At 42.1% G+C, this 21,440-nt stretch overlaps 1 protein-coding gene across 2 annotated transcripts in view; it reads right to left on the bottom strand.

Annotated features, from left to right (window-relative positions):
- tcf7l1a (transcription factor 7 like 1a) overlaps nucleotides 1–21,440 on the bottom strand; it is a 63,489-nt gene that overhangs the window by 3,754 nt on the left and 38,295 nt on the right. Inside the window, exons 5-10 of one of the 2 annotated variants that reach the window (XM_088908652.1) lie at nucleotides 10,330–10,465; nucleotides 9,280–9,382; nucleotides 6,130–6,213; nucleotides 1,561–1,704; nucleotides 756–915; nucleotides 43–150 (exon numbers count right to left, since the gene is read on the bottom strand). In XM_088908652.1, the coding sequence (XP_088764778.1) occupies nucleotides 43–150; nucleotides 756–915; nucleotides 1,561–1,704; nucleotides 6,130–6,213; nucleotides 9,280–9,382; nucleotides 10,330–10,465 (735 nt within the window). The remainder of the gene's footprint in view (nucleotides 1–42; nucleotides 151–755; nucleotides 916–1,560; nucleotides 1,705–6,129; nucleotides 6,214–9,279; nucleotides 9,383–10,329; nucleotides 10,466–21,440) is intronic. The other variant, XM_088908653.1, reaches the window with a different exon arrangement.

Here is a 21,440-nt window from a genome sequence, read left to right on the forward strand (position 1 = left end):
CCTCCCCACTCAAACGTCGTAGTAAAAAAAGGCTGTACTCACATAATTATCTCGTGCTGACCAACCAGGGTACAACTGTGAGTGGAGTTGTCTCTCTTTCCTTGCCAGTTCGTAGTACTTGGCCTGTTCTTCCCGTGACAGAGAATGCCACTGTAACACAAACACACACTGGTCAGGGTCTCTCTCCCTCTCCCCTGCCCCCTATTCCCCAGGAGCCAGGTCCTGCTCCCTTTGGATCAGTTCTTGTTTGGAAATGCCTCTGAAAATCACTGATGTGTAAATCAGCTGAGCTGTGGGTGTCCAGGACTTTGCTGGGGACTTCAGATCTGTTGGGAGAACTAAACAGATCTTGCTATTTTTAAGAAAGGGGAGGTAAAATCAGGTGGACTTAATCTTTCCTTCTGTGCCACAATGTTTCCTGTGGAACTGGTCTTGAAAGAGGCAAGACAACACTGTAAAGAACTGTAATTCTCAAAAAGCTTCAATAGCCTGGCACATCTGAAATGACTTGGCAGTATCACACTCTCGGATGAATAGGCCAGAGAGGGGGGTAGTCACCCATTAGAAAACCAGTGTAAATAACTCTCATTTGGCAAATACAAGGGTTATGAAAAGGTCAGACCTGAACTAGGAAGCTAGTTAAGGAAAGTCACAAAAAATGATGGGGGCCTAACTCCTGTATAACCAAGAGTTGTGGAATCAGGACAGATATGGGTGAACTCAAAATGGACAGCTGTCTGTGTGCCAGGGCTTACCCTCCTGCCCAGGATCTGGTTGATGGCCGCGCTCTCCTTGAGGGTACATTCTGCCACCACCTTGGCCCTCATCTCCTTCATGTAGAGCATGAAGGCGTTGAGCGGTTTCTTGATGTGTGGCTTCTTGTCCTCCTCCTTCTTCACTGGCCCTGGGGACTTCCTGAGGGAGGCAGGGAGGAAGCCGGGTCAGACACAAGAGCCAAACCGAGTCTTTTACAGCACGTCGAACTGGACACCGTCACACCGAGAATAATCATTTTCACCCCCTTTTACAAAACTTGCAACTTTCTCAAAATGATGGAATCTATCTGGGTGCAACCAGTAACAAAAAAAAAAACATTTTTTGAGGCAAATAATGCCCACTGTAATGGTAACAAGATTTTTCACTTATCTAACAACCGTAACAAGACAATATTGTCTGCAGGAAAAAAAAAAGTCTTACATTCGCTGTCCTTGGAAATAAAATCCATCTTCCAACGACCAGAATTCACTACCCCAAAAAACAAAGCTATTATGAATTTCGGGTAGGAGAAATTTTAAAAGTAGAAATCTAGAATTTGTACGTTTACATGACGAGGATAAACTTTGATTTGAAAAAAATCACCTTGTTTCTTTTTTTGTACAAGCAGTATAAGGTTTATTTTTTTTAATCAAGATGGCTCAGATCACTGTGTTACAATGTTATAACCATTTTTAACAGCACACATTCATTTTTCCACACTGTTCTTTGAGTAATTGTGTGTGTCTAAGTTCACCCTTGGCGAGAGGGGTCGGCAGCAGTGGCTTGTGGGTAATGGGTACTCACGAGTGCGCAGTGGGGCTGACGGTGCCCTGGTTGGGCTCCTGCTTGATGGCAGGGGAGACGATGGCAGGATGTGGGATGCCAGTCTGGTGCAGGCTGTGGGGGGGGTGGGGCACCATGTGTGGTGAGAAGCGACTGGATACCAAACTGAGGAAGAGGAGAAGAACAGGGATTAAGAAACGGAAGCCAGTCTACACCTGGCCTTCAACATGAGACACTTGGATCTGCTCTGTAACTGGAACAGTCTTTTACAATTAGTGGCAATAATCTTGTTGACACAGAATTTTATTGTATAAGAGATACACAACACCACACTGGGACAGGGAAAATTGCAGCCTACAAAAACAACATTAACCATGAAAATTCACTATTATGAACAAATGAAGGCAGACTGATTTTTTTCAGTATGAATGCAATGCCTTGATAGAAAACAGCCTTCTCTTTGTGTGAGAGTGTTCATACTCTTAACAACATTAATTGTCAACACTATTGTAAATCTAATGTCTCTGTATGGGGGAAAAACAGAAAGCAAAACTGACCATACCCATCACAGAATACAAATCTGAAACATTAAATTCACTTGGATAATTTTAAAATTGATTAAACAATACCTACGGCATGATGTTCTTAAATGCATTTAACGTTTCGTCAGTTACAACATCAGTTGAAGTTTTTACACAAAATATTTGTCAAATACGTTTAGGACAGACTTTAAGAGAAAATTTCAGAAGTACTGTACTTCAGGAGGTACTGTATCCGACAACAGAGTAAGAGCTCTCCAGAAACAAAGAACTCCAAAGTCTCTCCCAGTACTCAAAAATAATTTTAGTAAGCAAATCACTGCAACACTACCATCAAGATTCCATGGATTCTAAACCCCTGTCTGCACAGACATTACCTGAACAAATCCTGTGCTGGTCTCATCTTAAAAGACAATCACAGTTACTACACGCATAAAAATATTGTAAAACAGAACATCAATGCAGTAATATATGAGGTTTTTGTACTTCCTGCTGTTAATTCCTTTTGTGCCATTTATAGTTGTCTACCGTGCATGGCTTTGTCATGGAGACAAGTTCTGTTAATTACGTAATTAAGGTGGTTTAGGCAGGAGACTAAATCCATTGGGGCTTTAAGATCCACACTGGCAATGCCTGTGATGCAGAATAACAAACCAGTCTATATCCTTCCATCAGACAAAGTTTGGTGCTGGAAGTTTGTTTAGCTTTAGGTTTTAGGATCTGCTTTAGAATCGATTTTAGGATCAAACGCTATGCTGTCAGTTCCCGTTCACACATGTTAATTTAACCCCCACAGCCATTTTGAAACTTCGAACCCCCATCTCCAAACACTAAAAGGGTTTCAGACTTTCACGGGGATCGGTCTCATTAAAATTAATTCAGCCACTCCTGAACGCTACCCACGCAGGCGAGGACATGAAAAAGATCACATTCACATCAGATTTCAACAGAAAAATGGTGTAATTACCAGTAATTAAGAGACTTTAAATGATTTGTTTTGAAGCAGCAAACAGGCTGACACTGATGCAACTCCACTGGGACTGTGGGATGGCTTTCTCCTGCGTCTGATTCATTGAGTTTAACACAGGAAATAGCATAGTGCCTCTACCACCACTCCAGCCTCCAGGCCTTCTTACTTGAAAGCAGTGGAGTTCTCAAAGACGTGTGTACAGTCTGTATGTGAATGCATGTGATTTTTTTTGTGCAAATCCTGACAAAGTACCTCTAGCAAAGGAGGCCAGAGTCCCTCTCAACAGACTCGAACAGAGCTGGCCTCGTCTAGGACAACAATGCACATCATCTCATGCTTAACCAAAACTCTCATCTTTCATCTGTGCAAAGTATAATAGGAGATGAACCAAAAATGATGCATACCATTTTGGAGTACTGTGTGTATAACGTGTAATGGTAAATTTCGCTTTATCCCTCGATAAATCAAGCTCATGTCGATTTTTATCTAAGATGTGCTTCCTGTTGAGCGAGTGTCTCTTGACATCACATTGGCTGTTCCCTCACAAAGGACCTCATCTGAATCCACAGCTCCAGAATCCAGCACAGCTCACCCTCGAACCGCAGAGAGGACCAAGCCTGTTCTTTTAGTGCCTACACCAGTTCGTAAAGATAACACTCAAGAATCAGATGCTTGTGGCTGTTCATAGAGTATTCTGATATAGTGAGATTTGGCTTAACCCGCTTGACTGAGGGCCAGCCCCCAGGCCATAGGACGAACAGACTAGGAGTCTTAACTCCTGTGTAGAGTGAGGAGTTAACCAAGGGACAGCGGCAAAGGGTGAGATGGGTTAGAGGAGAGATGCATGAGACAAAATGTGTAAAGAGGTAATGGCGTATGATATAGCTCAAGAGAAATGACATCAGGAATGATTATGATTTAGAACAGCTGGAGAGAAAGTGGCTTGTTGTCTCATCCCTCCCAAACTCAGTTAAGATCTTCCAATTTCTATGGAACAATCCGCCCTAACATTAAGAATTACGCTGATTATAATACATTTACTAATATATGAGGTTTTGTAGCTCTCGCTGTTAATTCCTTTTGTGCCATTTATTATTTTCTACTGTGCATGGTTTTGTCATGGTTGCAAGTTTTGTTAATGTAATTAAGCAAAGTGTAGTTTGGGTGGTCTTTTAATTGCAAATTGTGGATCGTCCCCCCAAGCTCAATGGGATAACTACTAGGACTGGATTAAAGAGGAGAGAAAAAAAATGAGTGTAGGTTTTTCCGAGTTTTTATGCTCTTCAATTCCCTAAAATGAAGCCTCAAACAAAACCAACTCCCTTTAAAAATATGCCTAATTAAATCTCCACAGCTTGGTGTAAGACGCACACTTTTTCTTTTAACTTGGGCTTTTTAACAGCGTAGAAGGCTCGGTTAGAGCGCACGTCTGTTTAGATGAAGTTCGATTCCACAGATCGATGGTGAAGTCTTTTATCTTCATCAAGAGGCACCTTCTCTCACCACTGAAGCCCAGACACCAAGGAAAGTAGTATTTCAAAGAACTCCAATACAACTTTGTACCACTTATTCAGAGAGGGAATCTTTAAGGTTACTAAGGAACTTCACCATCACTAAAGAATACTGATAGTTTTTCAGCCTCCCTTTGAGACAATAAAACCCTCTTTGCATTCAAACTGAAACTGCATTTTCTTGTTATTGGAAATAGTCTGACAGCAGAAAGTCTGCCTCTCATCCACGACTGTAAAAAAAAGTATCTGTCCCATATTTACTTACATTTACAGTACTTACGTAGGTTGCTGAAAAAAATTGACCAAAGATTTTGCAACTAATTTCAGTACATATTTCGGATTCTCACATTCATTGCTTCACAATTGTTTCTACACTGAAACATGGAAACCCGGGGTTTATTTAGTAACTTACAAGATTTACAAAGCTTGGCTTTTTGGTAGCTGTTCAGTGGTCATTAGCATCACCATTACAAATGTAAATGTAAAATACAAAGAACCTTCCTCTGCAGAACATAGGTTGCATTTCCTTCCATTCATCAAGGTAACACCAACTAATAACACCATCCAGTGCAACTAAAAGTCCCATCTTGTCAAACAGTGACAAATCATACAATTATGTGAACTTTCACCAATGTATTTGACCCCAAGTTTGTGACAATGGACTAAAGGTGATTTAAAAGTTACACGTGTTTGGTGTGAAAACTGTGAAAGATGTCAAAAACAGGATACAGTGAAACAAATAAATGAGTAGTGCAATCACTACAGACCTACCCTGGACTCTCTCTCGTCCAAAAGACCCTTCATCTGTTTTTGTTTTTCTACCCCATGTATCAAACATCTATGAATTTCTGTCTTTATAAAAGAAGTAAGGAACTGGCAAAAATCCCTGATCTCTTGGAAGTAAATGAATGGCAAGGGTATGCAATTGAGGAGGATAGTCATCGGGATAGACGATTTACAAAGCCAAGCAGATGTGACTGGAACTTGGACAAACGAATGGTGTAGTGCTGACAAGAGCACCAGGCGGTGGTGCAGTACCTAATTGGTACCGAAACGTTTGGGGCTTGCTGTTGCCGGTTGTGTCTGTTTCAAAAGAATGTAAATAAATCTAAGGGAGGCCACTGCAGGACCGCCACTCCAGACATTATCAATTCGACCAGGCGAGTTTCCCAACGCTAGTCCAAAGATGACACTTCTAGTTCTATGACCTGTTTCACCTTGTCTCCTGTGTTTGGGTGATCACGGCACCTTCTTCCTTTAGCGTCGCATACTTCCACCTCATATGAACATAAAAACAGATGGGACCATTTGGCCTGTCTAGCCTGTTTGGTAGTTAATTGCTAACCATTCCAACAATCCATCCAGCCATTTGTTGAAAGAAGCCAGGGTATTGGCTCCAACCACATGGCTGGGTAACTAGTTCCATGCTCTCTTCTTAAATGTCTGTACATATTTGGTTCAACACACAAGCCGATATGTTTTAACACATATGTAATAAATCTGGTTCTGCCTTTTCTTAGAAGGAATTCAATGAGAAGGGCTGGCAAGAGGAGATGGTCAAGTGACTCACCTTGACATGGATGCGTTCATGGCCAGTGCAGGATAGGGGTGCCTGAACCCCCCTGGGGGTAAGGAGTACATGGGCTGACCCTGTCTGGCAAAGCACAGAACACAAGAGACACAGTGAGACCTTCGTCACAAACAGGGCAGTTTCTCTTATCCACCTCTTCTCAGTTGCAAGACTGTGTATGTTTAGACCATTAACATGGTACGGCTGTGATTGGAGAAAATTCCAGTTTCAAGCGATTCACATGATGTACATTTTTCTCAAACAGCTTTTTTGTTTCCAAAATAAACGTCAAAGATAATGAAATCGATTCACTTTGCTTGGAACAGGGTAAATCTATGAGTTTCTATGTAGAAAAAAAATGTTTCAATTTAGGTCATCAGCTTTTCACTTTTTATAACAAATGCAGAAAGCCAAATCCTTATACATGCCCTCACACAGACGCACACAAAGCCCTGTTTGCAAATTCGGCGATGACAAGGTATTCCTCTGGCCTGATCCCTACCTCCCCCAGGATCCCTCAAGGTGCTGCCTGAAGCAAAAACAGGGCCAACTGTGCCGAGTGACAGAATCCATCCCTCAGCCTGACCCCCGTCAATCAGGAAAGCCCAAGTCAGCTGTTCCTCTTGGCACTCATTCCTCAGATAAACACTGGCTACTTTACTCTGCTGAGATCCAGCTTCTTGGAACAAAGACCTGCACTTTTATTCTTGTGAAACCTCTGGTTTTGGTTCTGAGTTCAGTTACTTACCTGGTTAGCTTATTGGCTTAACGTGATCTACCGCCACTGTTTGAACATGCCTGTAATACGCTTAAACTGGGGCTCCCCAGCGTCTGAGTTCCATAGTTTAACCAGCAAGTCTATGAACTGATTGACGCAAGGCCTTCTTTCAGAAACAAAAGCAATGGATAATTATTTTAAAGCTATTGACTGCAATAGCTTGATGGCACTCTTATTTGAGCTGCCTAATTAAAAAATAACAATCCGTCAAAATTCAACTCACACTGGCCCAGAAAATGGTCGCCTGGTCCCATAATTCTAGCCTGTACACAGAACTACCTTCGAGCTGAAAAATCTTTCAGTGGTTTTCCTTACAAAGGGAGATGATGCCTGATTAACACTGCACAGCTCTCAGCCCAAATGGAAAATGGCTGTTAATGCTGAAATAGTTCCAAGAATGAAGAGTGTAACTGCAATGCAATCTCTGAGGGCCATCTGAAACTCTCTTATATTGCCACAATATTTGTTTTTTCTATTCCTTTATATTCAGGCCAATCCAAAAACAAGAGATTCAACCCTAGTCCCTGGAGAAAAATGGATTTTACAAAATTAGCTTTTCTTCTCTTTATATCTATGGCCAAAGCAGAGGAGTTTTCTGGCATTAACAATTTCTTTTGTGTCTTATGAACCACTTGGAAATGAGGATGAAGATTCAGCTCTGCGTGTGTTCAGAGCCAACAGCAAATCACCGCAAATTACTATTGGGTTTACTTTTATAGTTGACTATTGTTAAATGACCTTTTATTCAATGCATTTGAAAGTTTATACCTTCCAATTCCATTCTGATATTCAGACATTCCACACTTTGTTTGATCATGCACAACCTGTTGTTTATAAAAGTACTTATTCCACCAAGAAAGTTTCCAAAATGACCATTCATAATATAAGGACTGTGTGGCATACAGCACTGTTCAGTGATTTTTTTTTTGTTCTTGAGAAATGTTTCACTCAGAATTAGAACTCTTACACGCACACAATGAAAGGCACCAGTGCAATGATAGAGGAAGAAATGTAAGAAGTCTGATCTAAGCCTTTAACATCAGCTATGCAAAGAATCCAAAAAGGACCTACCCCTCTCAATCAACCCCAACAACTTCTGGACAAAACAGAAGACGATATAAGAAGGGTTACAAACAAGAGGAAGACATTCAGCCCACCTAACCTGTGTGGTCTCCAGCTATTTCTTGAATGAAGCTTAAGTATAATTTTCATCCAAATGGCTGCGTAGCCTGTTCCATACTCCCACAACCCTTTGGGTAAAGTCATGCCTCCTTCCTATTCTCACTTTTAAATGCACTTCCATGTAGTTTCCACTTGTGCCCTCTGGTTCTGGTTCTACTATCTGCTACTGAGTGTATTAGTTCATGCATATCTGAATACTAGACTCCAAATGATTTGTACCGACCTATAACAAGTGGGCAGATCCCAGCTGGATGTGCTGTGAAGAACAGTCAGATCAGCTAGTAAGTGGTGAGTCTGAAACTCGGTAAGCAGTTGGGTACTTGATTACTGCCAACAGGAGGAAGACCCCGTGTCGCGATCCGTCACATCCAAGGTCTCTGCGTGAAACTAAACCCCAGGCGGATCGTACGGGTCTGCACAGTGTGTTACACACACCTGGAAAAAAGAACCTCTATGCCTCCAGTACCCTGGGGACACTGTGAGCCACATGTTCACTGCCTGTACCGATTCCAAGGCAATCTGCAGAAGATCAGATTGTGCAGCAGGAAGTGTGTATAATTTGCTGGGCAGTCTGGCTTTTAAAACAATTCTGGTCAATTACACTAATACTTAAGTATTATGCTGAAGAATCTGTTGCTCCAACCAGGAAAGACCACAGAAATTTAGTATGAAGAGAGAGTCTTTTCTCTCTTTATTTTTTGCAAAGTTCTGATCTTGCACTCACAAGCCAAGCATTAACTTCATTTAATTGTACATGCAAACTTGAGAATGTGTGTTTTAGGTCTAACCGAATTATATAGGTGGAGAGCCAATTGTACTTTATAGATCAGTTCTACCTTGCCAGGGGTTGTTCCATCACAGAAAGTCAAATGCACAATAATTAAACATGCGCATTTCTGAGCCTTATTTATTAACAAATGCTCCAAGTTTTGAACCGGACACCAGTTATTCACTTCTCAAAATCCCATTGTTTTATGTAGTGTGTCATAACACAAGGTGGAGTGCCCCATGAGTCATAAGGCTCTGGGAGGATCAAACCTCTAGACTGCTAGACACAGAAGATGAGAAACCTGAAACTGAGGTGAACTGACTCTAATAGACATGTCATACTGATTTGGTTGAATGTTCTCTGCTGCAGACAGAAGGTGATGAGCATGTGACAGGCTTACATACGGAGAGCAGGGACTTACTGTGGGACCAGCCAGCCCAGCGGGTGAGGGATCTGTCCAACGGCACCAGGTGACAAAGGGTAGTAGGGTGAGAGTTCTGAGGGGTGGGGCGCCCGGGGGATTCCTAGAGAGAGAGAGGGCAAATAGAGCATAGTCCTCTAAACCCCAAAATACAAGGATGAGTCTTGTGAAAGGGAAAGTTACTGTCCACACTGTAACATTGTCTATCCTGCACACTCTTCCTCTTCATTTGCTTAGTTTAGTGGCTCTTGGGAGTTTTCAAGTGCTAATGCATACTTTCTTACCATCAGGTAGACTTCAGAAACTATTCTTTCTACATAGAGTATTAAGGACTAGCTCCCTGTGCACCTTTCCAAGAGATAAGATAAGATCACTTTATTGGCCATTTACAATTTCTTGCATTAGGAATTTGTCTTTTCGCATACCCCAGCTTGCTCTCCATGAGACACACAGGTGGGGAGAGAGAGGCTTTGGGTCAGAATGCAGGGTCAGCCATTTATACGGCACCCCTGGAGCAGCTGGGGTTAAGGGCCTTGCTCGGGGGCCCAATGAAGTAGGATTCCTCTGCTGGCTGCAGGATTTGAACCGGCAACCTTCCAGCCACAGGCGCAGATCCTTAGCCACAGTGCCACCACTCTGCCCCCTTTTGTTTTGAGAGAGGACATTTAAAGAAAACCAGAATAAAGATAAATGTCTCAAATGTTCTTAACCTTTAAATTGTGCGATCCCTGTAGCTACACACTGTAAATGACAGGAATTACACTGTGCGTATTGAGTGTCAAATGCAGTTCCAGTAGTGGTATGGGCTTCGTTTCAATTTGAGCTGTTTGTTAAGTCATCACAATGCAGGACTTTCTTTCACTGTGTATGAACTGAAACATTCCTCTCCATGCTCCAAACCCTTGAGTCTTGTCCACTGTCGGCTGCAGAATATCCAGGAAGTAATGAATATGGCAATGGGGGAATTCGAGATGGAAGTGTGGCACTGAGTTGATCAATCAGGGGGAAGACACCTGGATGGAGGTACCATGCAGTCTTTGGCAGACCCACCTGTCTTTGGGTCGAGGATCTCTGGGGAGAGGTGTGAAGGAGGAGTCCCAGGGGAGAAGTGTTCATTGCTGTAGGTGATGAGGGGCGTCAGCGGGTGCACGTGGTGAGGGTGCTGAACCACTGGGACCTTGTTTGACTGCAAGAGGAGAAACAAAAAACATGCAGAAAGATTTAAAGCCAGGTTTCAAAAACTAAAAGGTCTTCCCCTACTGCAATCGGTTTCCAACCAGTGATTCTCCAGTACTGCGTTTACCCACATATGAATGGCTCTGCAACACAAGCCAAGCTTAGAACAGCACCAGCTGACGAGACACCGAGTCCAGCAGATTTTCCAAATTGCTTTGTTAAGGACTTTGGAAGAGAAACAGCCAATAGGTCAAAATGGATCAAAATGAGTTCAGGCCTCACTGATCATGCTGTGAAAGACTGGAGCAAGGAAAGGTTAAATCCAGACTGAAATTAGAAGAAAAATGTTTTAGCTGCTGACCTTCTCTGGGTGTGAGGGAGAGAAAGGGAGGTAGGAGGAAAACAAAGGACAGAGCAGGTGAGAAAGTGTACACTGAAGGGAGATCTGGAGGAGAGGTATGTACAGCTGAAAACTGCAAACCAATGATCTCAAAAGCAGTCACTGAGTGAAGGGGGAAGGTGATCCACGTTTAAGGATAATATAGGCTTCTGAAGTCCTATAGTACAACATCAACCATTAATATCTCAATGACAAGTCCCGAGCTCAGACCTGCACAATTTTATTATGCTGCTGGATTTTGTTTTTGCCGTGGGACACAAACACAAAAATGGGAGCGCCAATTTCTGGGAAATGGGGTAGTAGTGGATTCCTTAGAAGCAGAGCGCTTCCGAGCGTTTAGGAGCAAACGTGCATAAAAGAAAACATCTCTTAAAATCATGGTTCTTTCCATTAAAACAAATCTGGACTGTTGGCAGCAAACCCGTCAACAGTGTGCTGCAGTGTGTGCAGACACGCCCAAACCCTTGGACTGTTAAAGAGATTTTCTATAAAGAGAACCAAACAGGAGGTCCTAGTTATGTTTACCTGCTTCTAAATAAAAGGGGGTGGAGGGGCTTTAGCAAACAAGCTGAAACCGCAATTACTTAACAGTTACTTGTAGTAAACAACATGGACTGGTCTGCCACTTGCGTGTGTGAGGCAATTATGATGCAATCTGGAAAGGAACCAAGGAACATCGAAAGAAGACTGCCAAGCCTGTTAATGGCCATGAACCACAGAAAGAACTGCATGTTAAACCCAGCAGAGGAAAACAGGGCTGAGAATTGGGGAGTCACAGAAATCTGACCCTCCCCCCCCCTTTTCTTTAGGCAGCTGTATTTAATCTGTTTACGGGGCCTATTGAAAGCAGGAAATCTTACAATTCCAATCTGCCAAGCTCAAATCCATTTGCTTACAAAATCCCTGATTGAATGCAATCTGTATGACAGCGCCCTCACCTTCTCAGTTAAGCAGCAGTGCTCCTGCAAGGACCAATCTTTGCTTTTGCAAAACGCATAGAAAGTTGCAACATGGTCGAATCTCAAGTCAGTTTAAAAAAAAAGGAAGTAATTTGCCAAGATCAAAAAAGCCACTGCACGGTCTGCCCTACCTACTGCTCAGTGGAGTATTCCAAAGGGGAGGGATCACTCTCTAATATCTCTCACAGCAGCAGTTTACATCAAGAGATCCTGTCCCTTGGATTTAAATAGGCAAACAGGCTGTAAAAAACAAGGGCCACAACGGCTCATGATGTCAACTGGACCGATTTCCTCGATCCCCAGTCCAAACTTTGCCTTCATTCTAGATCTGCTAGTTTTTTATCCTCTTGTATCAGTTATATCTGTGCCGAACGTGTTCCTTTTCATAAAGCAATAAATTATTTCATACCGTTGCCTGCTGCATGCCCCAGTTTGTAACCATTTTCGGAACGCAAAGCCAAACCGGAGCTTGGAAGACAGTCTCCCAGATCGAGAGCTGTAAGGAGGGCATGATTTACAAACAGGACACTAACAAATCAGGCAAAAGGTCTGACTGGGTAGATCACGTGGAAAGAGCATCTAATTGGGCGGGAGGTGGCGATATCATTCAATCATGTGCCAGGTTCTGTCCGGATTTGCTTGGTTCCTGTTTCATTGCTCAGTGGTACGTTCTGCATGTCCCTCCAACTGCTCCTTTACTGTTACCTCTACCTCAACAGGAGCCACCATTAAACAGCTGAAGGCTGTATGCACCTTGGAATGTCAGGCACTATTAAGCAAAAACTGAACTAATTGACCGACTAGGTGACACTCGCTCTTCAACCCTGTACCCTCTAGTGGGAAAAAAAAAAGATGTGAGCTCGACATGTACAAAACCAGGAGGGGGGATAAGCCTCCGAACAGGGGAGTCATTATTTGAGCAATTCTAGTTATTTTAATAGCCGCCAGCAGTGCCAAACGGCTCACAAAAAGCCAAAGCCCATGCAGACGTGTGCTTGCAGACCTGCCTATGATGATGATGATAATAACCAGCGCCTCTCTCTTCATGAGGCAGTGCTCAGCACTGCTGCGATTCCCCCTGGCTGGCCTGGACTGCAGCCGCCGTGCTGAATGGGACGCTTGTTGAGTTGGGATGTCACATGGGAGAGGCAGGGGAGAATGGAGTCTTGTTCCTGCAAGCTAACCTTTTTTTAACTACTTCCTCCCTGGCGCTCGACGTCTCCATTACCCACCGGCCTTTGGAACCGAACAATGTTTTTATTCAGCCAAGGAGAGCCCAACACTTCTCGAGGCCTGCTGCGTTTTAAACTGATGCAAAAGAGGGGCGATGTTTCAAATAAAGACGCGCAAACAGCTGGGTTCAAAAGAGAGCCAAGAGAACGGAGCCTAGACACTGACTTACCCAAAAATGAAAAAAATGGAGCATGCCCCTGTACGCTTGGAGGGTTAAAATAGAAACGCCAGCACACTCTGCTCTTTTGTGCTTCATCGGTGGCTTTGTTAAGGCAAAGAATATCCATCTGTGTCTGCCCTATCACTCCAAGGTTTCCACCATCAGACCTGTGCGCCAGCACTTTTTGGGCAACACTTCAGTTAGAATTGGAAATTACACCCATCAATAATTAATTAACTTGGAATACATAATTTGAGTGTAAAAATCAGAGCTGATAAATTTGTAGCAAGCATTTTAAGTATGAAGAGAAGGGTAGGTTTTCAGATGGGTATTCACAGAGAGAACCTCACCGTACCAAAATGAGTGGCTCTGGCTACAAAAATCGAGCATAATAAAGATAAGGCACAGGAATATTTAGTAGCTTGGCCTGACAATTTTGGATGACGAAGTACAGAAAAAAAGATACCCGATTATGACAATAAGCTCAATTATTCTGTTTTAAACATCACTATTAGCCCATTCCTACGTCCTATTTTTATTTATCTGATGAAGGGTATCACATTATTAAACAGGAGCCAAGACTGGAATAAACCTCATTCCGTACAGAAAGATCCTTCGGTTATTAACAGACATTTCCATCAGACAAGAGAAAGATGAACGATTGAGGTTCAGTCATAAAGTCAGGCCTATGTCTGCAACCCATTTTGAAAAGGAAATGCTCAAGCAAAAACGTGCAAATATTAACATTCTGTACTCTGAAATCAAAAACATTCACAAGCGGACGGTGCTTTAAGAAAATGGCACATACCATCCATGTAGTCATAATTTTAAAATAATAAATAATTGACACTAACAAAGGAGCAAGCATCCATCCAGAATGAGTTAAACACAAATATAATGGACACCTTTATGGAAAAAAGGAAAATTCTGCATAGAATGTTTTAGTTGGTAATAAAGCTGAACCAATTTTGATGATAAAATTGTGGAATTAATGTTCTTAAATGACAGAGATATTTGATTATCTATCTTGGATGCAATTGCACACATAAAATAAGAACTTAATTTAAACCAGTCTTCATTTCTTATTAATTGAACCTGTAAAGACAGCAATGAGATCAAACCCAATCCACAGCTGAGCAATAACTCATATACAAGCATTTAACTACTTCAAATCAAACATCCTTTTGTTGAAAACTTGATTTTGGATTTGAAAGATCAGAGCTCTCTAGGGAAACCGGGACAACATTAATATTAAAGAGTGACCATTTATTTGAGAGAAAAACTAAAAATCATTAAATGGGTTTTCAAAGCATGAAGGATGTACAATATTTTTTTTGTTCTAAGAAAAGTGGGAGTGTGATTATTGAATGAAGTCATAGAACATATCTAAAAATACTCAAACTCATTCTGGGGATAGAAAAGGCATCAGCTTGCAAACTACAAGGCCCCCCACTAGGTGGCAGCACTGAGCTCTGCCTCGACAAAGGGGACTTTGCACTGGGAAAAGGTGCTGCTGTCATACAGAATGGAATGTCTCAGTCACTCTATGCAGTCTGATTAGGGAGCTCCTGCTTTCAAGAGGCCCAAGTGCAGTCCTTGGTATTTGAAAACCTAAACCAAGTTTCTGGAGTCACCCACGTACTGACACAGTAAAACTTGAAGACAAGGAATGTACCAGGGTTATGAACTTTCAGGAATGGCAATCTGGGTGGAATGGTTTTCAAAGAAATATAATGCAGGCCAGGAACGTAATTTCTATAATGCCACATCTGTCTCCCAGAATAGAAATAAAAGTTGAAAAAGCTAAAGGCTCATTTTTATAATCGTATTATTCTTTCTAACAATTTACAGATCTACATGGCAGTCTTAGTTTAGTACTTCAGACTTCTCAGTCCAGTACTTTTCCCTTCTTTTTCATATTGCTGGCGTTGTTTGAAGCTGGCAATTTCCAGTGTCAGAAAACATTCAGATCGGCGTATAAAACGGGAGGGAAAAAAAGGGACAAAATAAGTCATGAAAACACAGAAATAATGAAGAGGAAAAAGGAAAAGTGAAAGGCTACTTTCTGGTAGTCTCCTCCTTCTTAATTGTTTAAACAGGTGATAATCCCACCTGATCCCAGAGAGCCCCAGTCCATCGGGTTGTTCGGCTGATAACCCGCACCATGTAACAATGTGGAAACTGAGAATTTAGACACACGAGATGAACAGATGATCGAAATCAAGCTGAGAGTCCAGGGTGGAATAAGGACCAGAAGACACAGCAGGCCTCCAGGAGTGGAAACTCCTGGAGCTTTAAAAGAACACTATCTTCGAAAGAAGGCCATGAAGTGCTGAAATTCACAGTCACGAGAGTGCCTAGGTCTTCCTTACTGGTTGACAGCCAAATGCACTGAAACACATTACTGAACCCAAGGCAATGTGTTATTACTGTGGTAATATGAACCAAGGACATTTAGGTAGGTGGTAGAAACAAAATTGCTTGATTGCCTGATAGGTTTAAACTGTAACACCTGTGACATGAAATGAACCAATGTGCTTTTCCTAAACTTCCTGCACTCATGCTTCAAGATTAAACGCATGTGCAGTCGCTGCGCTGCCTAACATTCATTGCACCGTGTGGATGAGGACTGAGTAGTGGAGAACATCAGTGTGAGAGCACACGTCAGCTGCAGACTCAGCCGTCCTGCTGCTGAATTGAATCCAAGGAGTGCAAGCAGGCGAGGAAGAGCTCATGATCAGGGAAGAAGCAAAAAGACAGAAGCCCTGGTACCCCGGGACAGAACAGGTTCTGAGCAGTTTTCCAAAAACTCCAATTCACATGCCTTCATGCACACTGATGTCGCGCACAGTGCACGTTTAAGGAACGCAAGCCCTGAATATGCCATTCGAGACATATAGCACGTGTCTTTATCAGATGACTGTCAAAATGTAAAGAACTTTCATCCTGAATAAAGTAAGGCATAAAAACTCAAACATACTGCATTGCATTAATGAATTGGACAAAATTTGGGCGACCAACCTCCAGGATATAGGAAAATAAATATTTTGAAACCCGTGTGTGACAATTAAGATAGATGGCAGTTCAGATCTCCTTAATTGGCAGATATTAAATGCAGTAATATCAAAATGCATGTTCACTGAAGCTGCACTAGCTTTTGTAATGCCTTTTCAGATCCATATAATTGTACATATTATCAAAACAATGAATTAATATATACAACAAAACAGAGAAACTTTGTTTGGAATTTATATGGCTCAGTGAGTCAGTTGATCAAATCTTGCCAATTGCTCCAGTTACTTATCTGATTGCAATGTAAAAAAAAAAGAAAAACTGAAGGACAATAATCGTATTCAGAAGATGGGTTCTTTCTGTCAGTTATGATAAGAAAAAGGGTCAAAAACAGTCCAAACTCTTTGGCGTTTTAGGTAACAGTGGCTGTAGTTAGAGGAAAATAACACTGTGACATACTGCGTAAGTACTGAACTTTTTAAGAAGGTCCAGGCTGAGGTGTTTGCACAATGGCAAGCTGTTAAACTTGGAAGGAAGCCAAAGAAAGCAAGATTTTTTTGGCCAGCATGGGTGGAGAGGTGGATTTCATTCAAGTAAGCATGTTTTTGGATTCTGCACATCTGAGTTGAATTACTATGCAAACAGTTTACGGGCAAAGAATTCATGACAAAATGAACAATCCGTACAGCATTGTTTTTCTGTCCGGGGTGCCCTAGTGCTGGTGGGGAGGGGGGCAAGTTAGGATCTGATTGGAGAAAGAACTCAGCATTGCTCAACTCCCCCCTCCCCAGAAAAATGGCATCTGTGGTATGCATGCCGAAGAAATCCGAGCCTTGTTTGTCAATCCCAACAGGAACTGGATTTCGAAGTGATGTGCTTCCTGCAAGCCGGTTAGTTTTTTTCCCACTCAAGTTTTTACAGGGCAGATTCATCAGCTTCATGTCTGTGACAAGGGCTTCCTGTACTGTAGCAGCACATTCAGTAGGTAATGCCTATGATAACAACCAGACATGTCACATCTAATGCAAGACAGACATTCCCACTAAGTTTTGAGAAGGAATTTAAAATTTCCTTAGGTGCAAACAAAACAGGGCAGCACATGTTTCTGAAATTAATATATGGTGTCTGGAAATAAGTGTTGAGCTTTTTACAATACTTTTTATTCTGTATTTAACAGACGTCATGGCAGTTGTGCTCAAACTGATCTTCCCTTTTTGTGTGTTTCAGATCCAAACCATAGGGGAAGGCTCTTAATTTAAGCCTTGTGAACTTTGCATTTCTCAGTGCATTTCTGTTAGTGCCAGCCCTCTGACACCTCACCTGAAAATGTGTTTTCTCTGAAAACTAACACTTCACAGTGAACTGCAGGCTGCTCTATGTAAAGACTTTTTTTCTCTCAGTTTCCCATTTCAGACAAAAATACATTTAAGCTCATCTAGACAAATGACTAAATCTTATTTTTTTCCACAAAAACAAACCTCTCTCTCTTCACTTAACCAGGGAAACACTTCAAATTTACTCCTGTTGTGTGTGTGCTGATATCTCCATACCTCAGATTCTGGAGGGAATGTTTCTGCTTCCGTGTGGATAATTGCTGGTGGATAGCTTAAAAAAGCTTCAAATGATATGCAAAATGTTTTGCAATTTGCCCTAAACTATTGCTTTAAAGCAGCTTCTCCTTGTAGCATTAAACAATAAAAGGATACAAAATACCATTAAATATAGAATATTTAGCTATTGCCATTTTATTTGATAAACAAATGTAGCGCCGCCCAAATAATTGATTTAGACTCTACCCATAACTAGGCTCTAAAACCCAGCCATGACCTCACCATGTTCTACAGTCAGAAATTACAATGATCTAACCTAAAGATAATTCATGAACATATTCCCTCGATAATGAATACATTATCTAATCATTGCTAAAACATTGCTGAGGTTTTTGAGGTCAAATATTCACAACATGACTCAAGTCATAATCAGCAGTGCTCTGCAGTTCCTTTTTAATGATTAACACTGAACAGGGGAAGGTGCTTAGACACCTGCGAGTGCCTTGGGAGGGCTCTGTGCCTTTGCTTAGGATAAATAATCGTTTACAGCAACAGATTAATGCCTTCACAAATCAGAACAGCATGGCGTTTATTTGCATCGGCTCTATCATTTCCTTTTTCCTGGCCAGATCATTAAGAGATTTTGATTTACAACAGTGATCTAGGAAAAAAGGCTTGCTGGCTCAGCTACTTGGTCATTCACAACGTGTGTCATCTGTGTGGTTGCTAAACAAAATCAAGCACCAGAGTTCACAAACCTGCAAGGCAATGTTGTATAAACAAGTGAGCCAGGAGGTTAAATGGTAGGAACATGCATTCATGCAATAAGTGTGTGCGTTCACAGTAACTCATCCAACATGCTGCAGAGGAACTAATGACCATTTCCAAGATATTTAACTTTAGTAACTTGTCTTATTTTTCCTTTCGGTCCTTTATGACCCCTGTCCAAAAACAGGAAATTGCACTTTCAAAGGTCACCCTCAGCTCCCCATAAAATAACACCTACCCAAACCGGCTACTGCCCAGTTTCCAGCCACTGTCCACCAACCTCTTATACAGCCACAGAGGGGCTAAGCAAGTCTGAAGACACAGGACTCTCAGAATGAGCCACCGCAAGTCCTGGGGCTCTGTTTGTGGGAGTCTGGAACAAGCTACCCAGCCATGCTCTTTCAAGTAAAGGCTGGATGAGATTCTACGATCATTCAGCTACCAAATACCAAAAAGGCTAAATGCTACAAAACGGCCTCCTTGTCTGTAACCGTTATGTCTGTACGGAGTGTAATACACCCTTGTAAGACTTCACTTTTTTCTGGACAATGAGCTGATGTTTAAGCCACAACTAGAGACCCACATCAAAATGCCCCCTGCTTGTGTACTATGGTACATTTAGAACTCAGACTTTGTTACATGTGTTTGTTACATTTTCTGAAAGCATCCAAACTGAAAAATCCCAACATGCAAATAACCAAAATTCATTCTGCTCTTCAAGAAGTACACCAGGCTGAACACAATGTGTGCTTTTAAATCCTCTGATCACTAACTGTAACATGAGAAAAATGCACTTTCATATAGACTCTCCACCCATGCTTTTAAGAAGTATATCTTATAATTTAAGATATCATATTATTTCTGCTATCACCAAGGGGAACACCGAGATAATGTCTGAATTAACCCGCTATTGTACAGTATAACGTACAGATAAATTAATCTAGATTTATCTGGGGATCTTTGTACAATCCATCCGTTATATACAACAGATGCGCATAAGAATGAAGAAACGGAAAGTCATAATGCGTACGTAATGCATAAACTTTTCATAATGCGTGAAATAATTAAAGATAAGGTCACAACCCTAAGATGCCCCCGCAACTGATTTTTTTAACCACAGCTGCTTGGACGTAGGCATGACAAGACACGACAGCAGCACATCTGCACATAAAGATGCAAAGGGCCAAAAAAATCGAATTGAAAAAAATTCAGACTCTGCCCTTTTTCTCACTCGTGCTAAAAATACTCCACGTGATGTCACCCTAAAAAAACTCCCGAGCAGGAGAAAGAAGTGTGGGTTGCCAAGACCACATAGTTTATTTGTTGAGGAGAATAACCTGGCAGGCGGCAGTGAGATCCTGTAGTCACGCTCATTTATTCTGGCCGGTTTCCCAAGATGCAATGTCGCACCCCCCTCCCCAACTCTCACACCCACAGGCCCCTCCTGACTACAGCTGAGACAACTCAGATGGGACCCCTTTTGCTTAATCCGAACGCATCACTGTAACTGATGTCACTCGGGATACCTATTCTACAGGGGAGAGTTCTGTAACTTGGTGAGGAAATCTCCCATCGCACTCTAACTCAAGCTGACAGGCAGAACGGTGTGCCTGATCTAGGGTGATCTGGATGGGTCAAGAATCCCGGGAGCCTGCAGAGGAACTATAAAGGATAAGGCAGATTCTGTTCCCATATTTCCTAAGGCACTTCTTTTATTTGGCATGTACAGATGCAGAGCACTTCCTGTCAGTGTGCTGACAACCTCATCGACATGGAGGGTCCTAGCACTGTTTTTTCCCCCCAAATCAAACGCTTCAGGGTGCGAATGTTCTCTAAAGCAATGCTCCAAATTGGGATCAAACCGCCCAGACAGGGATGAATGGACCCTAGAAGACACTGTGACCCTCCAGGACTCAGTTGGCTGCCTGGGGTTAGTGCAGCAGACAGCTCTCAGTTACGAAGCAGGCTGATCAATCAATGCAATGAAAACAAGCATTCTTCAACTCTCTGAGTTGAGTGACAAACAATGTGGAGCTCCCAAACTGAATGGATAAAGATGGGGGTGGCATATTTCCCCATGATACACCCCTCACAGAAGACCAGACTGTAAAAAGGACAGAAAAACGGCTTGAGCATTTGTATTTTTGTTTTCAAAACCTGATTTAGTCAACTGGGTTTGTTAATCAATTAACAAGTACAGCAAACTGATTTTTACAAGTAACTCAATCCACAAGAAGAAACCTGTCCAGTTTACCTTTTTAACATAATGCAGTCTGATCATGCTTACTATGTCTATTGCTTATGAAAGAAAACTCCGATTGCAGAATCACAAATCGTGCTTGGGCAACCTGAAGAAGCATTGGCTCTAAAATACAAAAACTGGTTAAAATGGTCCCAATTTAGACTGTGGCGCAAATATCACAGAATTGATTTACACAGATCCAAGACACTTTACTAAAAAAAAAGGCCTCCAGCTCTACAAATATTGCATGATTTTTTAAGTAGCTCCCCTAGAAAAACCTCTTCCAAATCTGCCGGTTCACAAAGGAACTGCCACTATTGTGGCCTGCAAAGAAAAAAAAAATTGGTTGATAAAACTCAAAATCCAAGTGTGCTAATGGGGGTCAAATGATCCAGCCTGAAGTTTGTGTCTGGCCTGTTCCGAGGGTGTTTGAAAAACACTGCGAAGCTCGAGAAAGACATACAGGACAGATGGTAGCAGCGGACTCTCTGTGAAACTGCACTGCTTTCTGATGGACTGACAAGAGAGAATCCCGCTCGCTCACTCTCCCACAATGCATCACCTGCCCCCACTCTGGCTTTGATGTATTATTCACGGCGCGGCAGCACCTAGGCTGCAGTTTTGAAACGAGGGGGCTGACAGCACCGACCCCCCCCCCAAC

The sequence above is a fragment of the Atractosteus spatula genome, chromosome 2, assembly GCF_055471065.1.
Source record: "Atractosteus spatula isolate fAtrSpa1 chromosome 2, fAtrSpa1.hap1, whole genome shotgun sequence".
In the NCBI taxonomy this organism is placed as follows: Eukaryota; Metazoa; Chordata; class Actinopteri; order Semionotiformes; family Lepisosteidae; genus Atractosteus; species Atractosteus spatula.